The 26326-nt window shown below is 35.7% G+C and overlaps 1 protein-coding gene across 1 annotated transcript in view; it reads right to left on the bottom strand.

Annotated features, from left to right (window-relative positions):
- Window positions 1-22998, bottom strand: part of FILIP1 (filamin A interacting protein 1) — a 351039-nt gene extending 328041 nt beyond the window's left edge. Inside the window, exons 1-2 of the mRNA XM_007484213.3 lie at window positions 22934-22998; window positions 22790-22837 (exon numbers count right to left, since the gene is read on the bottom strand). Coding sequence (XP_007484275.1) covers window positions 22790-22828 — 39 coding nt within the window. The 5' untranslated portion in view covers window positions 22829-22837; window positions 22934-22998. The remainder of the gene's footprint in view (window positions 1-22789; window positions 22838-22933) is intronic.
- Window positions 22999-26326: the final 3328 nt, after the last annotated feature.

Here is a 26326-nt window from a genome sequence, read left to right on the forward strand (position 1 = left end):
TTAATAACTAATCCTGTACTGTATTGTTTAATGATAGACTAAACCTAAGGAAATGAAGAAATGTATATATTATAAAGGAAACCAGGGCCCAGATAAGTTAAATAGCATACCTGTAGTTATGCCCTTTTATCCCCCATGTCTAACATATGGTCTAACACACGGCAATTACTTAATAAATGTTAAGTGATTGATAGTAAGTGGCAAAGCCAAGGTTCAAATTCAAGTTTTTTGACTCTTAAATTCTCTTTCCACTTTAACACCCTATCTCCAAAAGTAAAGGATCAAGAATCGTTGACCAGTGACTTTGAGTTAGAAAGGGACCTTTAAAGACAGTGTTGACAAACCCAAATAGAAACAGAGAACCAAAAAAGTATATGTTGTGATCCCTGTGGACTATACAGTGCCTTAGAAAATCACATATTAACATTGATGCTGTTCTTGTTTCAATACTTTGGGACTCCACTTGGGGTTTTCTTGACAAAGATACTGAAATGGTTTTCTATTTCCTTCTCCAGTTCATTATATAGATGAGGAAATTGAGGCAAACAGGGTTAAGTAACTTGCCCAGGATCACATAGCTACTACGTGTCTGAGACAAGATTTGAACTTGGGTCTTCCTTATTCCAGGCCCAGCATTCTCTTCATTCTATCACCTAGCTGCCCCATGATCCATGTTTTATTATATTTTTATTTTTGTTAAATATTTCACAATTATATTTAATATGGTTCTGGAAGTAACTCAGAAGTATAGCAGGTCCCAGGCTGCCTGGAGCCAAGTGTTTGACATTTCTGGTCTAGTCTAATCCCCTCATTTCACAAATGGAGAAACTAAAACTCAGAATGATGGAGCAACCTACTCATATAGTATGGCTACAAATCTAGAGCCCTTTCCTTTGTTCCACTCTGTTTCTTTAAAGGAATAAATCATATGCAGATATTTCAAGGAGACAAAGGATTTCCCCTACCCTCACCTGTAAGTGTCTAGTCTTGCAACATGGCCATTTGAAGATCTTCTGTACCAAGACATCAAAAGGGAAGGAGTTAAAGCCAGATCTCTTCAGACTATCCTCTATTATTGACTTTTCTGGACCAAATCAAGGACCCCTGCTGGAACAAGGGGGCAGCCAACCAGATGCTGCTCCCATAAATGTGCAGTGTAGGATGGCACAGTATCACTGAATTCAGGTACCATTTCTGATGCTCCTCCCTCCTCTTTTCCCATATCTGCAGTGTATAAAGAGTAAGATCAGATCAGTGAAGACAGTAGTGCTGCATTACTGTGTCTGGAAATGAGGTGGGAAGTGGCAGTAGTAATAGACTAATAAGGGCAAAAAAGAAAATGCCTTGAATCTGTCCTGGGCCCATCTGAATAGAGGTTTGGATGAACAAACCCTGACAGTAACATAAAATTGAGACAGCCTCCTGGGGAGAAAGACATCATTTGTCCCCTTGGCAGGCAACAAATGTTCCTTAAAGGATGCTATAAATATCATTCCTGAGGCCTAAATATAATTAAACTGTCTTAGAATAACTAATTACAAATTACATTAAGCATTTCTGCTCATATTACTGAATCAGTGATAAATTATCAACAATTAACATACTTTTTTTTTCTTGGTTGCTGCGGATTGGATCTGGATGTGTGATTTCCCTGGCTTAGAAAACTCCCAGTGAACAAGCTTACTTTACCGATATAGAACTAAAACTATTTATACAATTTATAGCTTTGGTGTAGAGTGGGATATTGAACATTTAAGTCACTTGTCTAAGGACACATAACTAATATGTTTCAAAGGTAGAACTTGAACTCAAGTCGTCTAACTCGGTCAGTCTCTCTATTCACTATTCCATTATCACACTCATACACAAAATATAAGCCACACAATTTCCCTCCAAATCTAACTTTTATGAAACTTTGATAAAACCTACCCATTTTTAGTAAAAGGATGACAGTGAAAGTTATGAAGGCATAGATCATTGATTATAAATATACATATATATGAATTGAAAAATGTAAAAAAATTTAGTTAATGTTTTATATGTAATTTATTTCTTTCTCCTTTAGGTAAGGATCCTTGTTGATAACATGTGCAAAAAAAATTGATTCTTTATTAATTTCCAAAAGACCCAAAAACATTAGTAAATGTGGTTTGTCAGCCTACCCAAATTTTTTAAAATTTAAATTTCCTTATTTATTTCATTAAAATGCTCAGATAACTCCCTCCTTTCCACCCCTCCCCCATTAGAGAAGGCATCATTTGACAAATATATATGTGTGTGTGTGTGTGTGTGTGTATGTATATATGTATTTAAAACTGTCTTCTTTATTTTTTTGTTTATCAGTTCTTTCTCTAGAGGTGGACAGTTACAAGTCATTCTTCAAACAATATTTCTCTTCTATATATAATGTTTTCTTGGTTCTGTTTATTTCACTCTTTATAATTTCATGTAGGTCTTTCCATGATTTTTTAATTAACCTGTTCATCATTTCTTACAGTACAGTAGTATTCCATCCTAATTATATAACATGTTTAGCCATTTCCCATTTGATGGGTATCCCTTCTATTTCCAGTTCTTTGCCCCCACAAAAAAAGCTGCTATAGAACATATTGGTTCTTTTTCTTTTCATTGACCATCTTAGGAAATAAACCCAATAATAGTATTGTTATTATGTAATTTCTATAATTTTCCAAATACAGATGATTTTTCCTCCCAAAGGACTTTATTTCACCAATAGCCTTTATCCTGTGCAATATGATATTTAAGGAATATTGCTTGTCCCAAATCATCCTTACATGTACCCATTGAAGTGTACTACTACATTCAATAACCACTTCTCCCACACACATATACTAATAGGGGGGAAATAGTAAGATGAAGGTCATGATCTCAAGAACCTCATACATAAGAACAACAATAAAGGGATATGAATAGACAGTTTTCAGATGAAGAAATCAAAACTATCAATAATCATATGAAAAAGTATTCTAAATCTCTCCTGATTAGAGAAATGCAAATCAAAACAACTCTGAGGCACCACCTCACACCTAGCAGATTGGCTAACATGCCAGCAAAGGAAAGTGATAAATGTTGGAGGGGGTGTGGCAAAATTGGTACACTAATGCATTACTAGTGGAATTGTGAATTGATCCAACCATTTTGGAGAGCAATTTGGAATTATGCCCAAAGGGTGTTAAAAGAATGCATGCCCTTTGATCCAGCAATATCAGTACTAGGTTTGTATCCTAAAGAGATAAAAAAAAAGGGGGGGGTGGGGAATGGACCTGTTTGTACAAGAATACTTATAGCTGCACCTTTTGTGGTTGCAAAAAATTGGAAAATTCCCTTGATTGGGGAATGGCTGAACAAATTGTGGCATATGATGGTGATGGAATACTATTGTGCTATAAGGAATGATGAACTGCTTGATTTCTATAAGAACTTTGTAAAGGATAAATTTTAGCATTGTGACCTAAATTATATTAATTATTGGTCACCATGGATATCCCAAATAATAAAATAAAAATACCCAAGTCAGTCTGAAATTTTATGGTGATTTAATTAATATAGTGGAAAGAAATTAAGAAGAAAGGAGAAGGAAAGGGTGTAGGATTTCTCCCTCCTGGCACAAGCCAGGCGGGAAGATTAGGGGATCTAGAAAGTAAAGTTTTGGAGTGTGAAGGAGGAAGGAATCAGCCTGAACTCCAAGAGGGCTCAGCCAAGATGCCTGAACCTGAATTAGCTCAAGGGCAAACTCACTGCCAAAACCCAGAGAAATAGCTCCCACCACTCCAAGATCTCAGAACACTTAGCACGCTGCCAGCTAGAGCCATCTCTCTGGGGGAAAAGAGGCCAAAGAGAGCAAGTGACTTGCCCTATATAGATGGTTTTCTGTCACTTTAATGTGTCTCATCTGTACCAATGTTAGCTTAGCTTGACTTAGGACAACCTAGGGGTCTGTCCGCTGTTTCTACACATGTCTGTTGAAGGCCATTTTCTCAAATACTTAATCTTTGAGTATGGTGCAGACATTCCTGACCTTGTTAAACTAAGTAGGGTGGAGAAATGTAGAGTTCCCAAAACTTGATTCTGCTAAACCAAGTATCTCCATTGTTACTAATCAGGAGATAGCTAAATCAAATCTTCTAAAGTACAGTCTGAGTAGGGTGGAGTAGTTTTAAAATTCACGACTGGGAAGACCTACATAAACTGATGCAAAGGGAATTGTACACAGTAACTGAAACATTGTGGAATGATCAAATGTGATGGTCTTTGCTACTAGCAGCAATGCAATGATCCAAGACAATTCCAAGGGGCTTATCAGAAAGAATGCTATCCGTATCTAAAGGAAGAATAGTAGGAGAAGAAATGCAAAAGAAAACATATTATTGATCAATTGTTTATATGGGTATATGATTTGGTGTTTTGGTTTTAATGTGAGGAGGCAACTAGGTGGCTCAGTGGATTGAGTCAGGCCTGGAGAGAGGGTGTCCTGGGTTCAAATCTGATCTTAGACACTTCCTAGCTGTGTGACCCTAGGCAAGTCACTTAACCTCCATTTATCTCCATTGCCTGGCCCTTACCTCTCTTCTACCTTGGAACCAATTCATAGTATTGATTCTAAAACAGATGGTAAGGATTGAGAAAAAGAAAAAGACATGAGAGGCGCTGGTTGTCTCTCTCATGTGCCTATCTCCAGCTTGCTACACTAGACACTTTGAAGAATTTTCACTTGGGTGGAATTTGAAACTGTCTTATCAGTCTCTCTATCTCTGTCTCCTCTATCTCTTTTTTTAATCCCTTTGTCTTTGTTTCTCTGTCTCTTTCTGTCTCAGTCTCTGTCTGTCTGTCTATCACTCTCTTATGTATACTTTCTTTAATTTCTATTCTGTTATTGACTTGGATAAATGAATTTATCTGCTATGTGTGTTCAGTGTGGAACTGACATCTGGTGAAAATAAGGTCAAGCTTTAGATATTAAGCTTATGGTACTCCTTCCCTATTTCTCATTAACTAATAATGATGAAGAACTTAGTTTAAATCTAAAAAGCATATTCTGTAGACTAAAAATAATTAAGGGAGCAGATAGATATAATTCTAGCCCAGTACCCCCTTTCTCATAGAAGAACAAGGTAGCTAAGCCTCTGGCCCAAACTTCCTACTTCTCCTCCTGGAAGAAATCAACCTCTCCCATAGAGAAGGATTAGTGTAGAAGACAGGAGACATTTCATCTTGCCTCCCTGTGTACAACCTCAGACCTATGTGGACACGCATAACACATAAAACACACTTTTTAATTTAATCTAAGATTATTGACACTTTCTTACATCTAGACAATCAATAGAACAGATTAAAAACATGCTAATAATGGTTTGCTCATACTGAAAATTTAGCGATCAGCTCTCCTTAGAGGATTCTAGCTGACTCCAGTACATACTTATACCATACTCAAAGCCTTTCCAAAATGACAGAACTTGCCAGAGCTTGTGTATCAGTGGCATAAGCTTCAAGACGTGGACAGGGTAATACCCTATTACAATTGCACCAAGGGGAATATTTTGGTTCCACGGTAAGAATTGTGTTCATTTGCAATGACCGTGCTAGATATTCCCGAATAAAATTCAGAGGACAAGTTATTGCTTCTTGATAACATTAGAATGATTAGCTCAGAGCTGAAAGAAACATCTAAGTGAGAAAGAACCATCTTTCTCTGCCTTTCAAAAAGATCACACAAACTTCTGAAAGTCTGTTGGTTTTAGAACTGTCTTCTAAGGTTCATCATTTTGTTTCTTCTGGTTTAGGGCCAGGAAAAAGGAACATCATTTGCATTTCAAAGTGTGTTGACACTTTAGTTGGTATTGAATAGTCCTAAATGGTTCTCTCTGCAAATGGACAGTTTTCCAATATGTAACATACACAAATGCTGAGTAATCAGGGATGTAAGAAGGCCAAAAAGAAGCCAAGTAGAGTCAATCTAGAAAGAAATTAAGAAGTAAACTTTTTTTTTAATATCAAGAATAAAGTTTAAAGGTTACTTCAAGGTCCCAACAACTTGTCCGTCATATTTACAGCTAGAGAAGGAGATACCTAGTTGGCACAAAAAGTCATTCCCGTTCATCGCCCTGATGAAAACAGTAATGTGTTTCACAGGATACCCAGACGCTTTCTTGCTATGGTTGTCCTATACTATCATCCCAAGAACCTTCCCTGCTCCTCCAGTATGACTCTTTGATTCTCAAAATATTACTCAGAATGATTCTAAGGCTTTTCTATGAAGGCTTCCGGGTATCAGACTGGATGGAATGCTTTTCTGGCAATCAAGAAGTCTTGTATTCAAATCCAATTCAAATCCAAAGCAGATCCTTAAATAAGTCACTTAATTTCTTTGTCTCCAGATCAGTTTCATTTGGAAAATGGGAATAATGACAGTACTTACCTCACAGAACTTTTGAGGGGATCAAATGGGATAGCATATATAATTTGCTGTTCAGTTGTTTCATTTGTGTTTGACTCCTTATGATCTTATTTGAGGTTTTCTTGGCAAAGATAGTAGAGTGTTTTGCCATTGCCTTCTGCAGCTCATTTAAAGATGAGAAAACCAAGGCAAACAGGATTAAGTGACTTGGCCAGGGTCACACAACCAATAAGACTGGATTTGAAGTCATGAAGATGAGTCTTCCTGACTCCAGTCCCAGCATCCTATCCACTGTTTCCCCAACTGCCCCAAATTTTAAAGGTCTATATGAATATTAATTATGAGACTGAATCCCCTTTGTATTCTATCCTGCTTTCTTCCTACTTTGTGTTAACCTTAAAGGTGATTTCAGTCTCAACTTTTGTACTATTTCTCAGGAATTCCTGTGTAGGAAACTCCAGTCAGTCACCATCTTCGTACCAGCTGCTTCAATCTACAGACTATATTTCTCTGGAAATCTTCTAGCAAGGTTCTAACTACTAACATACTGCTGAGGGCATTGTTCAATGAATAGGAGGGCTATACACGCCATGATCTCATCTGGAAACACAATATTATACCTAAAGAAAATGCAATGCTAGGGGCAGAGGGAGAGTAAACTCTGATGTACTTCACAAAAAGTTACAGCCTAAAAGAGTTCCTAGAATACATTTTATTGAAATTCAAATTATCAAGCCATGCTCCTGGGAATGCAAAAATTTTCTAAGGGAATCATCCCTGGTTTTTTTGGTTACACAATGAATTTCTCTGAGCATAATAAAATGCAACTCCAGTATTATATTGTAGATCAAGAATAAATATGACCCAGTAAGATATGTACGTATGGAAATCCTAATAGTTCAAAGAGATGTCTTTGAGACCTTCCCTTCTATGGAAGAAGTCAGCCATAGGAAAAAATATCCTGTCACTGGGAAATATATTCCACATATCTAGACTTCTTTGTTATGCTTACCATCTCAAAGTGATAGTATAACAAACATTTATCAAGCTTCTACTATATGCAGAGAAGTACGTTACATACAAAAAAAGATGAGGTCAACACTGTGTCTCTGCCCTCTCAGAATTATTTTAATTTTTAAAAATTTTATTGATTAATTTAGGATATTTTTCCATGTTTACATGATTCATGTTCTTTCCTTTCTCTCCTCCCTCCTGGAGTTAATGAGCAATTCATCTGGGTTTTACATATATCATTGGTCAAAACCTATTTCCATATTATTAATATTTGCAATAGAATGATCATTTAAAGTCAACATCCCCAATCATATCCCGCTCAAACCATGTGATCACTCATATGTGTTTGTTCTGCATTTCTACTCCCACAGTTCTTCTGGATGTGGATAGCATTTTTTCTCATAAATCCTTCAGAATTGTCCTGGATCACTGCATTGCTACTAGTAGAGAAGTCCATTACATGCCATTGTGCCACAGTGTATCAGTCTCTTTGCACAATGTTCTCCTAGTTCTGCTCCTTTCATTCTGCATCAATTCCTGGAGGTCATTCCAGTTCACATAGAATTCCTCCAGCACAGTATTGCATCACCATCAGATACCACAATTTGTTCAGTCATTCCCCAATCGATGGACACCCCCTCATTTTCCAGGTTTTTTTGCCACTACAAAGAGCATGGCTATGAATATTTTTGTTTACATATTTTCCCTATTATCTCTTTGGGGTACAAACCCAGCAGTGGTATGGATGGATCAAAGTGAAGGCAGTCTTTTAAAGTCCTTTGGGCAAAGTTCCAAGTTGCCTTTCTCTCAGAATTTTTTTTACTAAACATTTATTGACATTTGACTTTATTAAACTTATGGTTAAGTAAAATTCCCAGATGCCTTTCAGAATTTATAATCTAGTTGGCAATGTGGCAACATACATTTTAAAGGATAATTAATAATTACAAATAGCATATAAGATATGGACTATTTCTCCAGTTGACAAATAGTCAAAGGATATGAATAAGCAATTTTCAGATGAGGAAATCAAAGCCATCAATAATCCTATGAAAAAATGTTCTAAATCACTCTTGCTTAAAGAAAGGCAAATTAAAACAAGGCTAAGGTACCACCTCACACTTATCAGAATGTCCAATATGGCAGTAAAGGAAGGTGGCAAATGTTGGAGGGATGTGGCAAAATTGGGACACTAATACATTGCTGGTGGAGTTGTGAACTGATCCAGTCATTCTGGAGGGCAATTTTAAACTATACCCAAAGGACTATAAAACTGTGCATACCCTTTGGTCTCATAATGCTACCACTGGGTCTATATCCCCAAAAGATAATAAAAAAGGGGAAAGAACCTTCTTATGCAAAAATATTTATAGCTGCTCTTTTTGTGGTAGCAAAGAATTGAAAATTGAGTGGATATACATCATTTGGAGAATGGCTGAACAAATTGTGTTACATGTTAGTGATATAACACTATTGTTCTCTAAGAAATGATAAGCAAGATGATTTCAGAAAAAGCTGTAAAGATCTGGTAAAACTGATACAGAGCAAAATAAGCAGGACTGGGAGAATATGATACACAAAAACAGTAATATTGGACAATGATTATCTGTGAAAATTTGGCTACTCTCACAATGCACTGATCTGGAACAATCCTGAAAGACTTATGACAGGGAATGCTATCCACCTCCAGAGAAGGAACTGCTGGAGTTGTCTTTCACATTAGTGTATCTTTGGTTTATCTGGAAGTTTTGGTTATATATGACTATATTCTTACAACAATAACCAATGTGGAAGTGTGTTTTGCATGGCAGTAAAAATGAAAAAATTAAATTAAAAAAAGTTTTAAAATAGGGACTAACTTAATTGTACCCATAGTAATAAGCACTCTGTCTTCATGGAGGGATTGGAGAAATGTGCTTGGCAAAAACTATTTAGATCAAGGGTTCTTAAACTTTATTTGCATCCTGGACCCCTTTGGCCATCTACAGAAACCTATGCACTCTTTATCAGAATGCCATTTTTCAAATTAATAAAATAAAACACATATGATTACAAAAGAAAATAATTCTATTGAAATATAATCATCAAATTATTAAAAAAAAAGTTCACAGACCACAGTTTAAGAATTCCTGATCTTTATAAATCAAAGATCTCGACAGTAAAATCTGATGTAAAAGAGATTGTGCTGTATATCCAGGAAGGAAGAGGGTAGCTTAAGTTTTATTAAATATTAACTATCTCCTTGAAATTATTTAGCATAAATAATAGCTAATAATATCAAACATTTACATGTCACCTACTATGTGTTAGGTACTACACTTAGCACTCTAAAATTATTATCTCATTTGATCCTCATAATCCTGGAAGGAAGGTAATATTATTATCCCCATTTCACAGATTAGGAAACTCAGGCCAGCTGAGTTACTTGCCCAGGGTATAACAGCTCATAAGAATCTGAAGCCAGTTTCATAACTCCAAACATGTCACTTTAATCTCTTGTGTTACTTAACTGCCCAAAGATGAGGAAACCAAAGCCCAGATAGGGTAAGTGATTGACCCAAGGTCATCCAGTAAGTAAGAGAGACATAAATTAACTGGGAAAAGCAGAACTTTCTTAGGTTATTTCATCTTTACCTTGTGAGAAGGTCCTGTAATTTTACTGCAGCATATATGTCCATAGGAGAAGTTCAAGAATCGTGATGAAGAATTGATTCAACTGAAATTAGTTAAATTGGAAGCTAGATTATTCCAGGTTCATAAAGTTCAGCTATGAAGAAATTAACTTGTTTGTGTGACACAGAACATCCTCCAAACAGATTGTGCTGTGATGGGAAAAATGGTACATAAGATTTATAGTCTGGTGGGCTTTTAGCTACTGATGCAAATCATGATTAGAGAGAGTTCTTTTGGATATAAAGGACTTTCTCCTCCCATGACTCTCAAGAGAGACAATATGTTAAAAGAGATAAAAAGTCAGCATTGGAGGCTACAAGAACTGCATTCAAATGCAGACCTCTGATAATAGTGATGGCTTAACCAACAGAGAAGACACTAAACATCTCAGTGGACCAGGCAACTCTCCCAGATTGTAAGCTATAGAGGTGTTGTTGTTCAGTCTTTTCAGTCATGCACAGCTCTTTATAACCCCATTTGGGGTTTTCTTAGCAGATACTAGAATGGTTGGCTATTTCCTTCTCCAGCTCATTTTGCATATGCAGAAACTGAAGCCAACAGAGTTAAGTGAAGCCAACAGAGTTAAGTGATTTGCCCAGGGTCACACAGCTGATAAGTATCTAAGGACAGATTTTAATTCAGGCCTTCCTTTCTCCAAGTCTGGCACTCTATCCACCATGCCACCTAACTGTCCCATAAACGAAATATAAATCTTCATTAGTGGGAGGGAGTTATCAAATAAAAGATTCCCCAACCCTGATGAAATCACAGACCAGGACCAAAAAGACATCCAGATGCTATTTCCAAAAGAATGTCCAATCATGTAAAGAGCAGCAGAAAATTTGACAAATTGTCAAATCATTAAATTTACAATGAACATATTTATTTTCTTAATTGAAGCCAAAAATAGTTCTCAAATATTTACTTAATGCTCACTATGTGTCAGACATAATACCAAGTACTGGAGATACTAAGAAAGGCAAAAACAACCCCTATTCTCAAGAAGTTCACATTCTCATAAAGGAGATAAATGTAAATAACTAGATACATATGAGATATATAACAATAATAGACAAAATATATAGTGCTTACTATCTGTCATATATTATGCTATGCACTCTACAATTATTATCTCATTTGATGCTCTCAACAACCCTGGTGGGGGTGGATAATGGAGGAGGTACTATTATTTTACAGATAAGAAAGCTGAGGCAAATAGAGGTTATGTGATTTGTCCAGGATCACACAGCTAGTAAGTGTTTGAGGCTGGATTTGAAATAAGATCTTCCTGACTCCAGGCCCAGTCCTCCATCTACTGTACCATCAACCATTATATACAGAAGAGAGGAAGGTCTTCTCAAAAGGGAAGAGGCTATAAATGTAACCAAAATGATTTTATTATAAAATATACTATTGATTTTTTGGTAACAAAGAAATATTCTATTGTTGTGGAGACAAAGTATCATTAGGAAGATTTCATAATATAAATATAAACAATATAACATGTAATGTAAAGAAATTAAAACATCTCAATACAATTATAAAGAATCTTTTAAAATAATATGACATTAAAAGGTTTTGAACAATGATACATGTATAACCCAGTGGAATTGCTTATTGCTTATCAGCTGGGGCAGGGGGAAGAGTTGTGGGGAAAATCATCAATCATGTTACCATGGAAAAATATCCTAAATAAATAAATTATAAAATAATAATAATAATAATATGACATTAAAATGACATTAAGTAATTAGGAGAGAAGTTTTAAAAAAGAAATTGAAGAGCAGGAAGAATAGGGATTTTGAGAATGAATAACTTTTTTCCTTTGTAGTTCTTTCCCTCGTACATCATCTAAAAGAGGGAAATGGTCCCTCACAGCCAATAATTTATGATGCAAAGAACATGGAAGCATTTGCAGAACCCAGGAGAAAGGGCCATTGGCTTATTCTTCATTGCCGGTAGATATAATCCAAATATTGCATTCCTAAGAGGATGCAATATCACTTACATTTCATCTAGGTAATTGCATTCCTCTCCTAGTCTAAGATGAACTCTTTTGCATGATCTTAAGCTTTAGTTACTTGAAGTAAAACAATTCTGTGGTCATGCCTGCCTCAGCTGAAGTTAATGTCAATAAGGAAGGACATAGAGTAGAATACTAAATCCCTAAAAACACAGATTATCTTCAGAAAATGTAATGAGTCAGTTCCTAACCTTACTTATGTCAGATTTTAATAGGGAACATTACATCATATTGAGTCTGAAAAAAAAATGGAAGCCAGAAAAAACATAACTGGGCATCAAAAAGTCTTATGTCTCATAGCAAACATGGCTTAACCAATGTAGCTAACTCTGTTTCACATAGACAGTCTATGGTTAGGAAACAGAAATATGTGCCATTAGGACATTACTTATCTAGACTTAGTACTTGTTATAAACAATTTAATATTGTATCTATACCTCAAAATGACACTGTCTCTCAGCTCCAGCAATCTCTCTGACTTTCCCCAATGCAGGCAATATTATCCCTACTCCTATCTCCTATCTAACTACTGACCTCCCTAGCATTCTTTCAGTTCCTACTATTATCCCATTCCAATCCCTCTTGATTCCAGTGCCTTCCCTCAATTAAGGATTTCCAGTTTCTCCTGTTTATAACTTGCTTTATATAGATTTGTTTACATATTATAATTGGATTGTAAACTAAGGGCAGGGACTCTTTTCTAATGTTGTTTCTGGGTTGTTGTTTTTTTGTATCCCCAGAGTTTAACATGGTATCTGGGAATAATAGATAAATGTTTATTTATTGATTAATTAATAGTCTATATTCAGAAATAAAACAAGAGTCATTGAGCAAAAGAAAAATCAAAGCATCCTAAAGTTGCATTAAAGCTATAAAGCCTAAAAAGTTATAGATTAAGAAATTAATGAATTATCTTTATTCTCTTCCTAAATTGATTTTTATCATAATTATGTTTATAATCCAAGAGTATTTTTTAAATATTAAAATAAGAAGAACTAGATATCTCAGTGGTTAGAGAGCCAGGCCTAGAAACAGGAGATCCTAGGTTCAAATATGACCTCAGAAACTGTCTAGCTGAGTTACTCTGGACAAGTCACTTAACCCACATTGGCTAACCCTTCTGCTTTGGAATCTATACTTAAGACTGATTCTAATAGAGAAGGTAAGGATTTTTAAAATGTTAAAATATTTGAGTATTTTACCTCATTTTTCTGGGCCTCTATTTCTTCCTCTCTAAAACAGGGGACTTGGATTGGTCCTTTCCAACTTGAAAAATCTCATAATTTTTACCTCAATTGTAACCATTGTCATTCAAAAAATCATTCCAACTCTAGCATTCTATACTTCCAAAATATATCCCTGTTAATCCTTGCATAAATGTTTTTAATGGTTATCTAATACACATTTTTCCTCACAATGTATCTTCAGTGATTTGGCATTTGTTAAAATTTAAACAACTTGTACCTTGAATACTAGCTCTACAACTTGCTGCTGTAACCTTAAACAAGTCAATTAATCTCTCCAAATCATAAATTTCTTATCTTGAAAATTAAGGAGCTGGCCAAAAAGATATTTAAAATCTCTTCCAATCCAAAATTCATAAGGTCATGATCTTAGTTATGACAAAATAATAAATCACAAGTTCTATTTTTAAAAAGATATTTATAACTTACTGAAGTCAGATGGTTGAGAAAACACTTTTAGGGATATATCAAAGAAGTCAAGGCTTGTTTTCACTTCTTTTGTGATTATATTTAATATAGTTGTTTCTCCTTAAGACAATGATAAACATCTATTAGAGAACTCATTAGAAGCATTTTCACTGAATATGTTCATAGGAATTTCATATTTTCCTTCATTCGGTACCTCCTTTTAAAAATAAAAAATTACTCTGTGGATAAAAACCCAGCATTTACATCATTTTCCATTGTTTTTCTGGAAGGTTTGCACTCAGGGTTGGATTGGTCCACAGGCTAAGTGAGAAGCAAACCTAGTGTTCGCCCAGAACAGGAGAGGCTTTCCAAGAGCTGGTGCCATTTCTGGGATGTTCTGGGTTCTCTCGATGAAGACCATACAATTCTAGTCATTTTTCTGACATAAAACTTTTTGTTGTTATTCCTTTCTCTTCTTTGCTTTCCAAACTGTTAGCTGAGCCTAGGAAATGGCGTATTTTCTAGAGTCTGACTCATAATGTTTGAGACATAAACTAAAGCATGAAACACAATATTTTCTATTGGTGTGTGTGAGAATGACAACAGGCACATATATATATATATATACACACACAAGTAGAGGTGGGTAGGTGGCATAATGTATAGTGTTGGACCTGGAGTCAGAAAGTCCTATGTGCAAATCTCCCCTCAGACACTTCCTAACCATGTGATGTTAGACTTAACCCCTCCTGGATTCAGATTCTTCATCTGTAAAATGAGGATAAAAATATTATCTACCTCCTAGGGTAGATAATTTAAGAGAAAATTACATAATATTTTTTGAGTGCTTCATGAACCTTAAAGTGTTATAAAAATGCCAGTTATTGTTTTTTGAACCTGCTACTTAATTACAAACCATCAAGACATGTTGTGTCATTTTAAATAGCCCTGATATCTGGGGGTGAGATTCCTCATCTGTAAAATGGGATAATAATTCCACCTATCTCACAAGTGTATTGTGAGGAATATGTGAGAATAGATATAAAGCACCATGTATATGCTGGCCATGCAGCTTTGTATAGATTTTGAGCAATATGATGTTGCTTCTTATGGCAAATATTCATTTTCTATATGAAAATCACTACCACTTCCCAACCAAAGCACTCTCTGTTTCTCTGAATAGCCTAGTCACCAGAAGAGAATTTGAACACATATGCCTTGTGGTCAATTAATGAGAATAGAGCACCATCTGGTGGATCTCTTGAAACAAAGTTTAAACTACAGAAAGGGTAAGACTAGGACTTAACCCTAATCCTCCTGGCATGAGGAAACTGACACAAGTCTGTCACCCCAAGTGCCAGACTAAAATAAGATGTTATATTGTAGATGGACCACCTGTTCTGAGAATGCAGAATCTTGATTCTCAACCTGATGTGAAACTAAGTGACATGCAGCAAACACTGGAAAGTGATGGACCCCTTTTCTACAAAAAGAAAATGACCAATAATAAAATTAAAAGCAAATTATGACAAGCATAATATAGCTTATTACTTTAATATTTTTATAATTCTTATTGCATTCCAATTAGATTAGTGAGTCTCTTTCATGTTTCCTTTCTTTTTTTTAGACTGGACCTAATATTGTATTAGAATAGGGAACTATACTATGCCAAAAACCAATACAAAAAAATTATTATCTTAGAAAATAGGGACTCTATAAGTTTATCTTAGTCTGTTCAGTACCAGGTAAAGCACTGCATACAAGCATCCTAACTCATAATTCTGTTGGTTTGATTTGCCCGCTTTAATATACTTAATCTCAAATTCGAATTTATTTTCAAATTCCCAGTTCTTCTGTGCAAAACCACCAGAATTTGGAAAAGAATTTAAAATTGAGTTGACATCCATCAATTGAGGAATGACTGAAAAATTGTGGTACATGATAATAATGGAAAAGTACTGTAAGAGTGCCAGTTAGGTAGCACAGTGGGTAATGCATCAGGCTGGAATTGGGTAGACCTAGGTTCAACTTTGATCTCAGATACTTCCTAGATGTGTCATCCTGAGCAAGTTGTTTAACCCTGTTTACCTAGCCCTTGCCACTCTTCTGTCTCAGAATTAATACTCAGAGGGAGAACCTCAATGAACTGATGCAAAGTGAAATGAGCAGAACCAAAAGAACATTGTACACAGAAAGTAAAACATTTTGGAAAAATCCAATGCAATAGACTTTGCTACTAGTAGCAGTGCCACAAGCCAGGACACTCCTGAAGGACTTATGAGAAAGAATGCTATCCACATTGAGAGAAAGAACTATGGGAGTAGAAATGCAAAAGCAAAACGCATGACATCACTTAACAGATGTATATATGGGTATGTGATTTGGGGACTAGGCTTTTAAAAAATCATTCCATAGAAAAAATGAATAATATGGAAATAGGTATCAAGCAACAACATTTGTACAACACAGTGGAATTGTTTGTCAGCTCTGGGAGTGGGGAAAGAAGAAGAGAGGGAAATAAAATGAATCATATAAACATGGGGAAATATTCTAAATAAACAAATAATTTTTAAAAGAATTAATCCTCAGAAAAAGGTGAGTTTTACATTTTTTTATTATAAAATGTAATGCAAGACACATAGCACTGCATATGAATATATAGTTGCTTTAGAACTCAGGAAGTTCTGAGTTCAAGTGCAACCTCAGACACTTGGTAGATGGGTGACTCCCAGGCAAGTTGCTTAATCTATCAGGCTGCTAGATAACTCCCAATGTCTCCAAGTTTCAAAATTCATTTGCATTGAAAGAAGGACTGCCTAATCCCAATTTTCCTATTGTAATTCAATCATAAATCAGGTACAAAATTAAATTTTAAATTAAAAAATAATTTCCACAAATGAAGTTTTTATATGGATCTAAAAAAACTGATGACAGAAATAAGGGTCCCATCAAAAAATTAAAGTTGAAATGTATGTTTAAAAAGGTAATTCAAAAATGAAATTTTTACAAAGGTCTGGGGAAGGAAAAAAAAAACATTGGAAACTTGAAACCAATATCTTCTCCTCCCTCTTCCTGGGCAAATTATTTGATCCTTTTGAGCCTTATTTTGCTCCCTTATGAAATAAGGAACAAATTAAACTAAACTATCTTTAATATCTCTTATAACTGATGTTCTTCTAAACTGCATCACTTTTCATTTTCTGGTAACTCCACATAATATTCAATATATTTAACAATAATTCTATGAACATTGAAAATGGGTGATACATAATTAAAGAGATCATGGGCTTTGGGTATTCCCTAGATAGTATGGCAAAACTAAAATTCAAATCCAGGTCCCTAATTAGAGTTCAAATTCTCCTACTCCCCTATAGCAATAGAGATAGAATGGGGGGAAAAGATAAGAGATCTGACCTCAGATTTAAGAAAACTAAATTCAGTTCCTGCCTCTGGCACACACTAACCTTCCAGAAGTCACTTAATTGCTCAGTATCTCCAGCAGTCATCTAGAAGTTCCTTTTCCCAGAGGAATAATGATCTGCATTGGTAGGAGATTCCTCATCCTGAGGTTCTTGTATCAGTGAAATCACAAATCTGGTTCAAAATTCAAATCCACCTTTATTCAGTTCAACAAGCATTTTCTAAACACCTGTTGGGTATAAGTTCTTATACTGGTCAGTGGAAAAAAAATGTTCCTTGCCTTCTAGATGCTTAAATACTTCTGAGAAACAAAAGGGTTGGGGAAGGTGTCACAGTGGTTACATTTATAAAAATAAATAAACAAATACAAAGTTAATTCAGAATATTTTCAGAAGTTAGGGAGAGCTCTGGCAACTGGGAGAACTGAGAGTGACCTCCTTGTAGGTCACCTAATCCGATAAAAATTTGGAAATTATTCCAAGCAGGAGGGAAAGCTTTTGAAAAAGCTTGTATGTCCAAGATGGAATATCATGTAGAGGGAACCACTAGGCTAGAATGTCTAGAACATTAAGTGCATGAGAAAGCATTATGTGAAATAAGTCAGAAAAGATAATGCAGACTTCAAAAGGCTCCAAGTGCCAAAAGAGTTGTATTTTATCCTAGAAGCAATAGGGAAGCCACCCAAGATTCTTGGCCAGAGGAATGACATGGTCAGCCATGTGCTGACCATCAATATTTGGCAGCTGAGGCAGATAGATGTAGAAGGGAATTAAACATAGAACTTAATTTTGTTCCCCAGATGTGATCTAATGATAACAGAATAAAACAGGACTCACACTGCCTTTCTTCTAGATGTTGGAATGTTCTGTGAAAGTTACTTAACAGCTCTTTTTGTAGTACCAAAGAATTGGAAACTAAAGTGGGGGCCGCCAGGTAGGGAATAGCTAAACAAGTTGTGTATATGATTGTAATGGAATATGACTGCACCATAAGAAATGATAAACAAGTTAAATTCAGAAAAACCTAGAAAGATTTATATGAACTAATGCGAAGTGAAGTGAGCAGAACTAGAATACCTTGTACAGTAACAGAACTATTGTATAATGATCAGCTATGACAGACTAACTTATTATCAACAATGCAAGGTTCCAAGATTTCCAGTCCCAGGGACTGGAAAAAGGCTATCCACAGCCATACAAAGGAACTCTTAGAGTCTGAAGGCAGATGAAAGCATCCATTTTTCACTTTACTTCCTTCATGAATTTTATGTTTCTTCTTTATTGGCATAAAGAATACAGAAATGTGTATTACATGACAGCACTGATATAACCTGTATCAGACTATTTACTGCCTTAGGGAGAAGGGAGGAGAGGGAGGGAGGAAGAGAACCCAAATAGTAAAAAAAGTCAGATATAAATTATTTTAAATGTTTCTGTGTGTAACTGAAGAAAGTTGTTTAAAATCACATTTTTGGGTGACTGTTAACTCATCTTGAACTTTCAGTCCAAAAATAATCCCATAAGTTTTTTTTTTTTTTAATTTAAAAAACCCTTACCTTCCATCTTGGAGTCAATACTTCAATACTGTGTGTTGGCTACAAGGCAGAAGAGTGGTAAGGGCTAGGCAATGGGGGTCAAATGACTTGCCCAGGGTCACACAGATGGGAAGTGTCTGAGGCCAGATTTGAACCTAGGACCTCCCATCTCTAGGCCTGGCTCTCAATCCACTGAGCTACCCAGCTACCCAGCTGCCCCCCCAGAAGTTTTTTTTTTTTTTCATGAACTAGAGTGGCGTCAAGTCTACCCTGTGCTGTACCTGTGCAGTTCACTTGAGATGAAAGCGCCAATTAGAAGGCTACAAAAATAATCCAAGTAAAATCTGTTGACCTGAGCTAAGGCATTATCCGTGTGAGTGGAAAGATGATGTAGAATTAGAACTGACAAGAATTGGTAAATGATTACAAATGGGCCAGGGGAGGTGCTGTTAGGAAAGGGACAAGTCAAGGATGATTTCTAATGTTACAAACCTGATTGAGAAAAAGGTAGGCTGTGCCTTCAAGCAGACTAGGGAAGTTAGGAGGAGGAGTGTTATCTGGCTATATGAATTCTGTTTTAGACCTACTGAGTCATGCTGTTTAGGGGACATCGAGTTAGAGATGTCCAGTTGGCAGGTAATATCGAACTGGAGCTTGGGAGAGAGGTTATATAGATTTGAGAGTTATCTAAATAGAGAAGCTAATTGAAACTATTGGCCTGATAAGGTCACCTAAAAGAAAAAATATAAAGAGAGAAGATGGTTCCAGTTACTATACTATACTATCTGTGATTTACGACCTCAGTTTGTTTAATTACACAGTAATTATTTAATCATATGTCTTCTAATATATAGTGGCTAAGTTGTTGCAGGGCATCAGAAACATTCTACTCAGTTTTCCATGACATAGACCAAGGATTCCTATAAAGCTAAAGAAGAAAAAAAATCCTTTCATCCTCCAATAATTTCTGTATTCAAGTTGTACATTTACTCTATGAAAATATTTAGTTTGATCTTATACCTAATTTCTTAAGTGAGTCAAAAAGTCAGTTCAAGCTAATACAGTTCAAACAAATCTGTACAAGTCCTCCACTTACGTCAAGAAATCATAGAATTACTCATTAAACCTTTTCAGTTCAACAAGTATTTTCACTTGTGAACACTTACTGCATGCAAAAGCACTGAATTAGACAATAGGTAAGAGGTAAAATAGAATCATAGTATACATAATATAGGATATTTGCTTCCATGGAGACTATTCTTGTAGGGGACTAAAAAAATATGTATACAAATTACTACTAAAACAACCAAAACTGACAAAAATACGTAGTGAGATTAAAAATTATCTACTACAACAATGTGATTTATCCAGTCTCTGATGAGATGGCCCTTCTTGCCCAGCACAACTTCTTCCCTTGTGCTCTTGACATTATTCCCTACTATCTCCCCTGGGAAATTATCTCTATAATAGTTTCTTTTCTGTCCCATCTTCAATGTCTCTTCAAACATTCCTAGGTTGGTCCTATTCATGGAAAAAAAAAAAAACTTTAGTTGCCCCTGTCTTAATCTCAAGTTATCATCCCATAGTTGTTTTCTCTTTCATAGCCCAACTCCTAGAAAGGGTTATCTACATTCATTCCTCTATCACTTCATTTTATATTCTACTATATATATATATATATATGTATATATATATATATATATATATGGAAATGCTTGTTTTATTTTGTAATAAGAAATTTTTTAAAGTAGACCTTACATTATTTCCATAAAAATTCACTCCTCTTCCAAATTCCTCTATTTCCATTGAAGGGACTACCATATTCCCAGTTAAAATTAAATAACTTTATAGTCAGACTCGACACCCTCTTCTCCCCCCCACCCCTTTTTTTTCTCCCTATGTAGAACCAGAAGTCTTTTTTTCCCTTTTTCCCTTTTTTTCCTCTCACGCAAATGCATGTTGTGATCAGGGAAGTGAATATTACCAATTCATTAGTTCTTTCTCTTGGGAATGACAAGGTCAAATTCTTTTTTTCTTTTTTTTTTAAACCCTTACCCGTCTTGAAGTCAATACTGTGTATTGGCTCCAAGACAGAAGAGTGGTAAGGGCTAGGCAAGGGGGGTTAAGTGACTTGCCCAGGGTCACACAGCTGGGAAGTGTCTGAGGCCAGATTTGAACCTAGGATCTCCCATCTCTAGGCCTGACTCTCAATCCACTGAGTCACCCAGCTGCCCCCAAGGTCAAATTCTTTTGAGTGGTTATATATCCCTTCAAAGAGTCTCTGTAACATTCTAAGGCATCCACAGACAAGAGAATCTCACCCTCCACCGAAAATTCTTCTTCAAGATCTTCCTCATCACAACAGAGAATACTTCTGAACAGGACATATCCTCATGTTCCCATTTTATGCCTCATCTAAGGATGGGGCTCTTTAAAAGGGCAGAAGTTAAGTATTGTCAATTTTACTACCACAGAGCCTTTCACATTCAATATCTATTCTCCATTCACACAGTTTCTGCCCTAGAACAAACTCATATCCTCTTGCCTGGACTATTATAATAGTTCCCTAATTGGTTCCCTTGCTTTCAATCTTTTCCTTCTCTAAGTTCTCCTCAACCCAGTCAAACTGATTTTCCTAAAGCACAGACTTGGTGAAGTTAAGCTTCTCAAAATCTTCACTGACTTATTATTTATCACCTCCAGTATAAAATAAAAATATTCACATTGGCATTAAAATCCTGCAGAACCTGGCTTCCACCTTCCTTTTCCGTGTTATTTTGGAGTGCTCTCATTCATTCATTTTCCATTTCAGTTATAGCTATACATGATATTCTAATTCCTGCCTCCATGTATTTGCATAGATGGTGATGCCTTCCTCAGAATTTTCTTCTTCTAGAATCTCCAGTTTCCTTCAAAACAACTCAGGGGCCACCTTTTACATGAAGTGCTTTTGAGGCCCCTAGTTAATGCTCACTCTCTCTTGAAATTACATTGTGTTCTTTTAATATAGTTTATATGTTATAATGCATAATACCTCTCCAGTAAAATGTAAGCTAGATGTCAGGAATGATTCACTTTGGTTTTGTATCCCTAGTACTTGGCAAATGACTTGTACATAGAAATGTTTGTTAAATTCAACATAATTGAAAACATGTAGAACTATATTGATGCAAAATACATTAACAAAAGATAAGATATTCACATTTTGAGTACTTGTTTACTTGTTTTTATTTTCAACTCAATAGTTGTGCAACTCTGACCAAGTTATTAACTTCATCAAATTTCTTTTTTATAAAATGAATCCAGTCTAGATATGATCTAAGGTAATTCTGTGATGCTATGCATTCTTAGTCATGACTCTGAGTGCTTCCGTTGCAATAATATTTCTACATCTTGACATTTTCATTGTGATTTGTGATCTCTTTAATATTATAAATTGAATCAACAGAGAAATACACAAAATAAAACTATTTTTATGCATAGTTGGTATATAGCTTCCTTAACATTATGCAAAGATTCATGAATTTGATATGAAATTCGGTCACCAAAGATATGGTAAAAACAAACAATCATAAATCACTTTTATTAACTAAAAGAGAAATTCTAGATACCATGGAAAATTTGCTTCCCATCCATACACTTTCCCTCAGGCCTGTGAATAAGGCAATGAAGCAGTCTAAAAGTTCTCAGAAGTTCATATAAATCAAAATTCAAGTAACTCTAGGTCAACAACATAATAGCTATGGAAGGATGTGCTCTTAACTCCAAAAGAATGATGAGTAGCATTAGGTCAAATATTCTGGAGAGAAATGTGAAATATTTGGCTCATTAATTTGAGGACTAAAATTTAAATGCATTAGTTTTTTTTCTTTTACCTAATATTTATAAATTTTATTTTTTTTAGTTAAATATTCACATTTAACTCCTCTTACTAATTTCTACCTTCAGAACAGAGCAAAAAGGGAGATTATAAATATAAATCATTTGCCAATACTGAAACATAAGCATGAAAAACTTTTATAGCAATATCACAGAAATAATGGAATGGAAACTCTTACCACAGCCACGGCCACTGCTTTCCAAAAGTTTCTGGGCATTGTACTTGGCTAGAGAATTTAGAAGAAAAAAAAGTTGAGAAAAATTTTTAAAAATTATTTTGAATAGAGACAGAAAACTCTGCCCCCCCCCCAATATTTCCTTACTTGACTCAAGGAAAAAAATTAAAGATTACACAAAGAGGTTATCAACCAGTTTGCCACATTTCATCAGACTCCCAACCCATCAAAAATAATTCCTAAACTATATCTCAGGGCAGAAATTACTGTCTGTTACCAAATTATGTACTTTTTGTCAGAAAACTTCAGAGAAGAATAAATAAAACCAGTTTTCAGGGCCAAAATAGTGGGAGGGAAGGCTGAATTGAAGAAATACTTGCCATACTGAACACATTTATCATACAATTGTTTCACATATTAAATGTACAATTTGAATACAGAAATAATGCCTGCTGTGTATAACTCAGAGAGAAAAATTTTCCCAGCCTCCAGTCTCTATCCTATCCAGCTATCCTACACACTGCTGCCAGACTAATTTCTCTAAAATATGAATTTCATCATTTCAATTCCTGTCTCAAAAACTTTTAAGGACTTCTCATTATCCATGAGATTCATCTAAATTTTCTTCATCCTGGCATTCTAGACTCTTCATAACCTGACCTCAAACTGGCTATCTAACCTTCCATAATACCACTAGACATCATGAATTCTTAATTCTGTCCAGTCTATTCTCCTCAATGTTCCAGTTGCCATCTCTGTACCTTTGATCGTGTTGTTTGCCTTTGCCTGAAATACCTATGATTGCTGTAATCCTATCCACTCTTTAAGTCAGCTCAAGTTTCATTTCCTCCACAAGTCCTTTTCCAGTCATTCTAGTACACATTGATGTCACTGTTTTCTAAATTCCTACAGAATTCATGGTCTTTACCCCTATTTAATTACGCACTACCCTGCACTATTTATAACTGTATTCATAACTGTTTCATGCAGGTCCATTTTATGTCACCAACTTAATTATAATGTTTCCAGGAGACAAGATTATGTTTTATCAGATTTTTCTTACCTGGGGTACCATTTTATTTCTTTCTTTTTTTTTTAGGAGATTATATTTCCTAAACTCAAAATACAATGATTACTCATAATCTGATTCCACTACTAATTTGTACTTGAACTCTGACTTCTCTATTTCTGACCTGAACCAGTCCATCCCTCCTTTGTGAGTTTGATACGCACGCGCACACACACACACACACACACACACACACACACACACACACCCCTCCAACCCATTCAAGACGTCTTCATTTTGGTGACAAACATTACTGACATCCAGTTGGCTTAGACCTACCACAGTTCAGAACTTCTAAGCATAAGTGATCTAACCAGCCTTAACTGCCCCACAAACAGGAACTATAGATGTGCAAAACCATGTTTCACATTGGTATTTATTCTTTAGAGGAAGGCACACACACACACACACACACACACACACCCCTCAGTGGCACCCTATCAGAGATATGCTCTTGTAGAATGGTGCATGGTAATAATCTATAAGCGACTGTCACACTTCATTATCTAGATGGCCATACTACCCTTAGGATTCAGTCCTCCAGGGAACCTGCTAATGCAACAGACCTTCCTAGGGCCAACTACAGCAAAACACAAGCTCTGAAAGACACATTACTTAAATAAATGAGTAATAGAATCCCATGACTATATAGATGAAGGAAGTCTCCTTGTTCCACAGATTCATTCACATCTATAATTCCCAAAATTACAGGGCAAACAAATAAGATCAAATAAATCACTAGCATCACAGTTGTCTCTACCATTGACTTTTTCTTTTTTTACTATTGTCTTTTATACCATAGCTTATAATAACTTTAATGAAAGCTAACATTAGATGAGAATGACCAAAATTGCAATTTATATATAATTACTACCCCTGATTATGAATGAATTTAGGCTTTAGCATTAGAAATTATCTGGAGGACAACTGGGTGGCTCAGTGGATTGAGGACCAGGCCTAGAGAGAGAGGTCCTAGGTTCAAATCTGGCCTCATACACTTCCTAGCTGTGTGACCCTGGGCAAGTCACTAACCCCCATTGCCTAACCCTTACTGCCCTTCTGCCTTAGAACCAATACGCAGTATGGATTCTAAGACAGAAAGTAAGGCTGAGAAACCAAGAGCCCTGGATTTAAGCCCAGGGGAACTTTGGACTTGGAACTCGATGGAACTATACTATATAACAAATGAGTTAAACTGTGAACCTCATCCTTTTCCCTTCTGCAGTCTTAGGTGCTTCATAAAGGGATTTTGTCCTTAAGGTGTTCGAGGGGGAAAGGAAATGTTTGTATTTTTGTCCTTGCTATATTTTTGAAGTAAATATTTATTTGTTTAACCCCCTAACCTCCTCATAAGTGATACTAAAAATCCTGGGAGGAAAGGTACAATGTAAGATTTGTAAATTAAAATGTAAAATTTGGCTCTCAGGCAATGGGGCAAGGATAGTCACTCATATCTAAGTAAGGATAATTATTGAACCACTAGGGATTAATAGGATCACCAACTGAAAGAGTATGGAATAAAAAAGGGAGAGAGTTTAAGATGGGACCTTGAGGGGTGGGTTTTGGGTGGGTGGGGCGTATCCAGAATTAGTATGCTTGATATAGATGAAGAACCAGCAAAAGACACTTCTGGTCAAGATGGCTGCTTGAAGGGGAAGCATTCTACTCAGTTCCTGTATATTGTGAAGATAGGATTAACTCACCTTGTCTATTGTTAGCTAAACAAATCAAGAATTTACAGTATCCTTACTTGACACTAAGTAAGAGAGTTTGCAAGTCACTTACTAGAATAAGTTCACACCTCCAAAGGTCACTGGCACCCCCCTCTGGCAGTGCTAGGGAAATTGAAAGGCTGTAATTGGTTCCTGAAAAGTAGAGGAGTGACAGGAAGTGACTGTGGAGAAAACTGTTTTAAAAAGGCCAGCTCAAGTATTCAGTGATTCACTCTCTGTCTGTGAAGTGGACTGGAAGAGGAGACTCTTTCCTTGGATTATGAGGTGGTGAGTCGAGTGATTGCTTCCTTGGTTCTTTAGTGAGGAGACCCTCTCTGCTCATTGGCACTTTGGTGGGACACTCCCCTCAGCATGAGTTCTGGTGAGATTCTTGGTGGTCTTGCCCTCATTGTGTGCACTGAAGATTCTCAGCAGATTCTGGCTCTTCAGATTTTAGTTTCCTAGTAAGGACTTTGGATTCTGGTGAGATTCATTTTGGGATTCGCATTTGCAGTCTGGAGACATTAGGATTAAATTTAGGGTATTTGTAATTAGGCAGTACATTTTGTCTCTTTATCTACATTTTTCCATGTTAACTCTTTCCACCTCTTTGTAAATAAAGCTGCAAAAAGTCATTTTGACTTAAGCTGTAATATTTTTAAATCGGCAACCACAATATTACTTTAGAATTCTCATATTTAGCATACAACCTTAATTTAAATTCTTACAATATATCTACTCCAGGGAAAAAAATTGAAA

This window comes from Monodelphis domestica, chromosome 2 (assembly GCF_027887165.1).
Source record: "Monodelphis domestica isolate mMonDom1 chromosome 2, mMonDom1.pri, whole genome shotgun sequence".
Lineage (NCBI taxonomy): Eukaryota > Metazoa > Chordata > Mammalia > Didelphimorphia > Didelphidae > Monodelphis > Monodelphis domestica.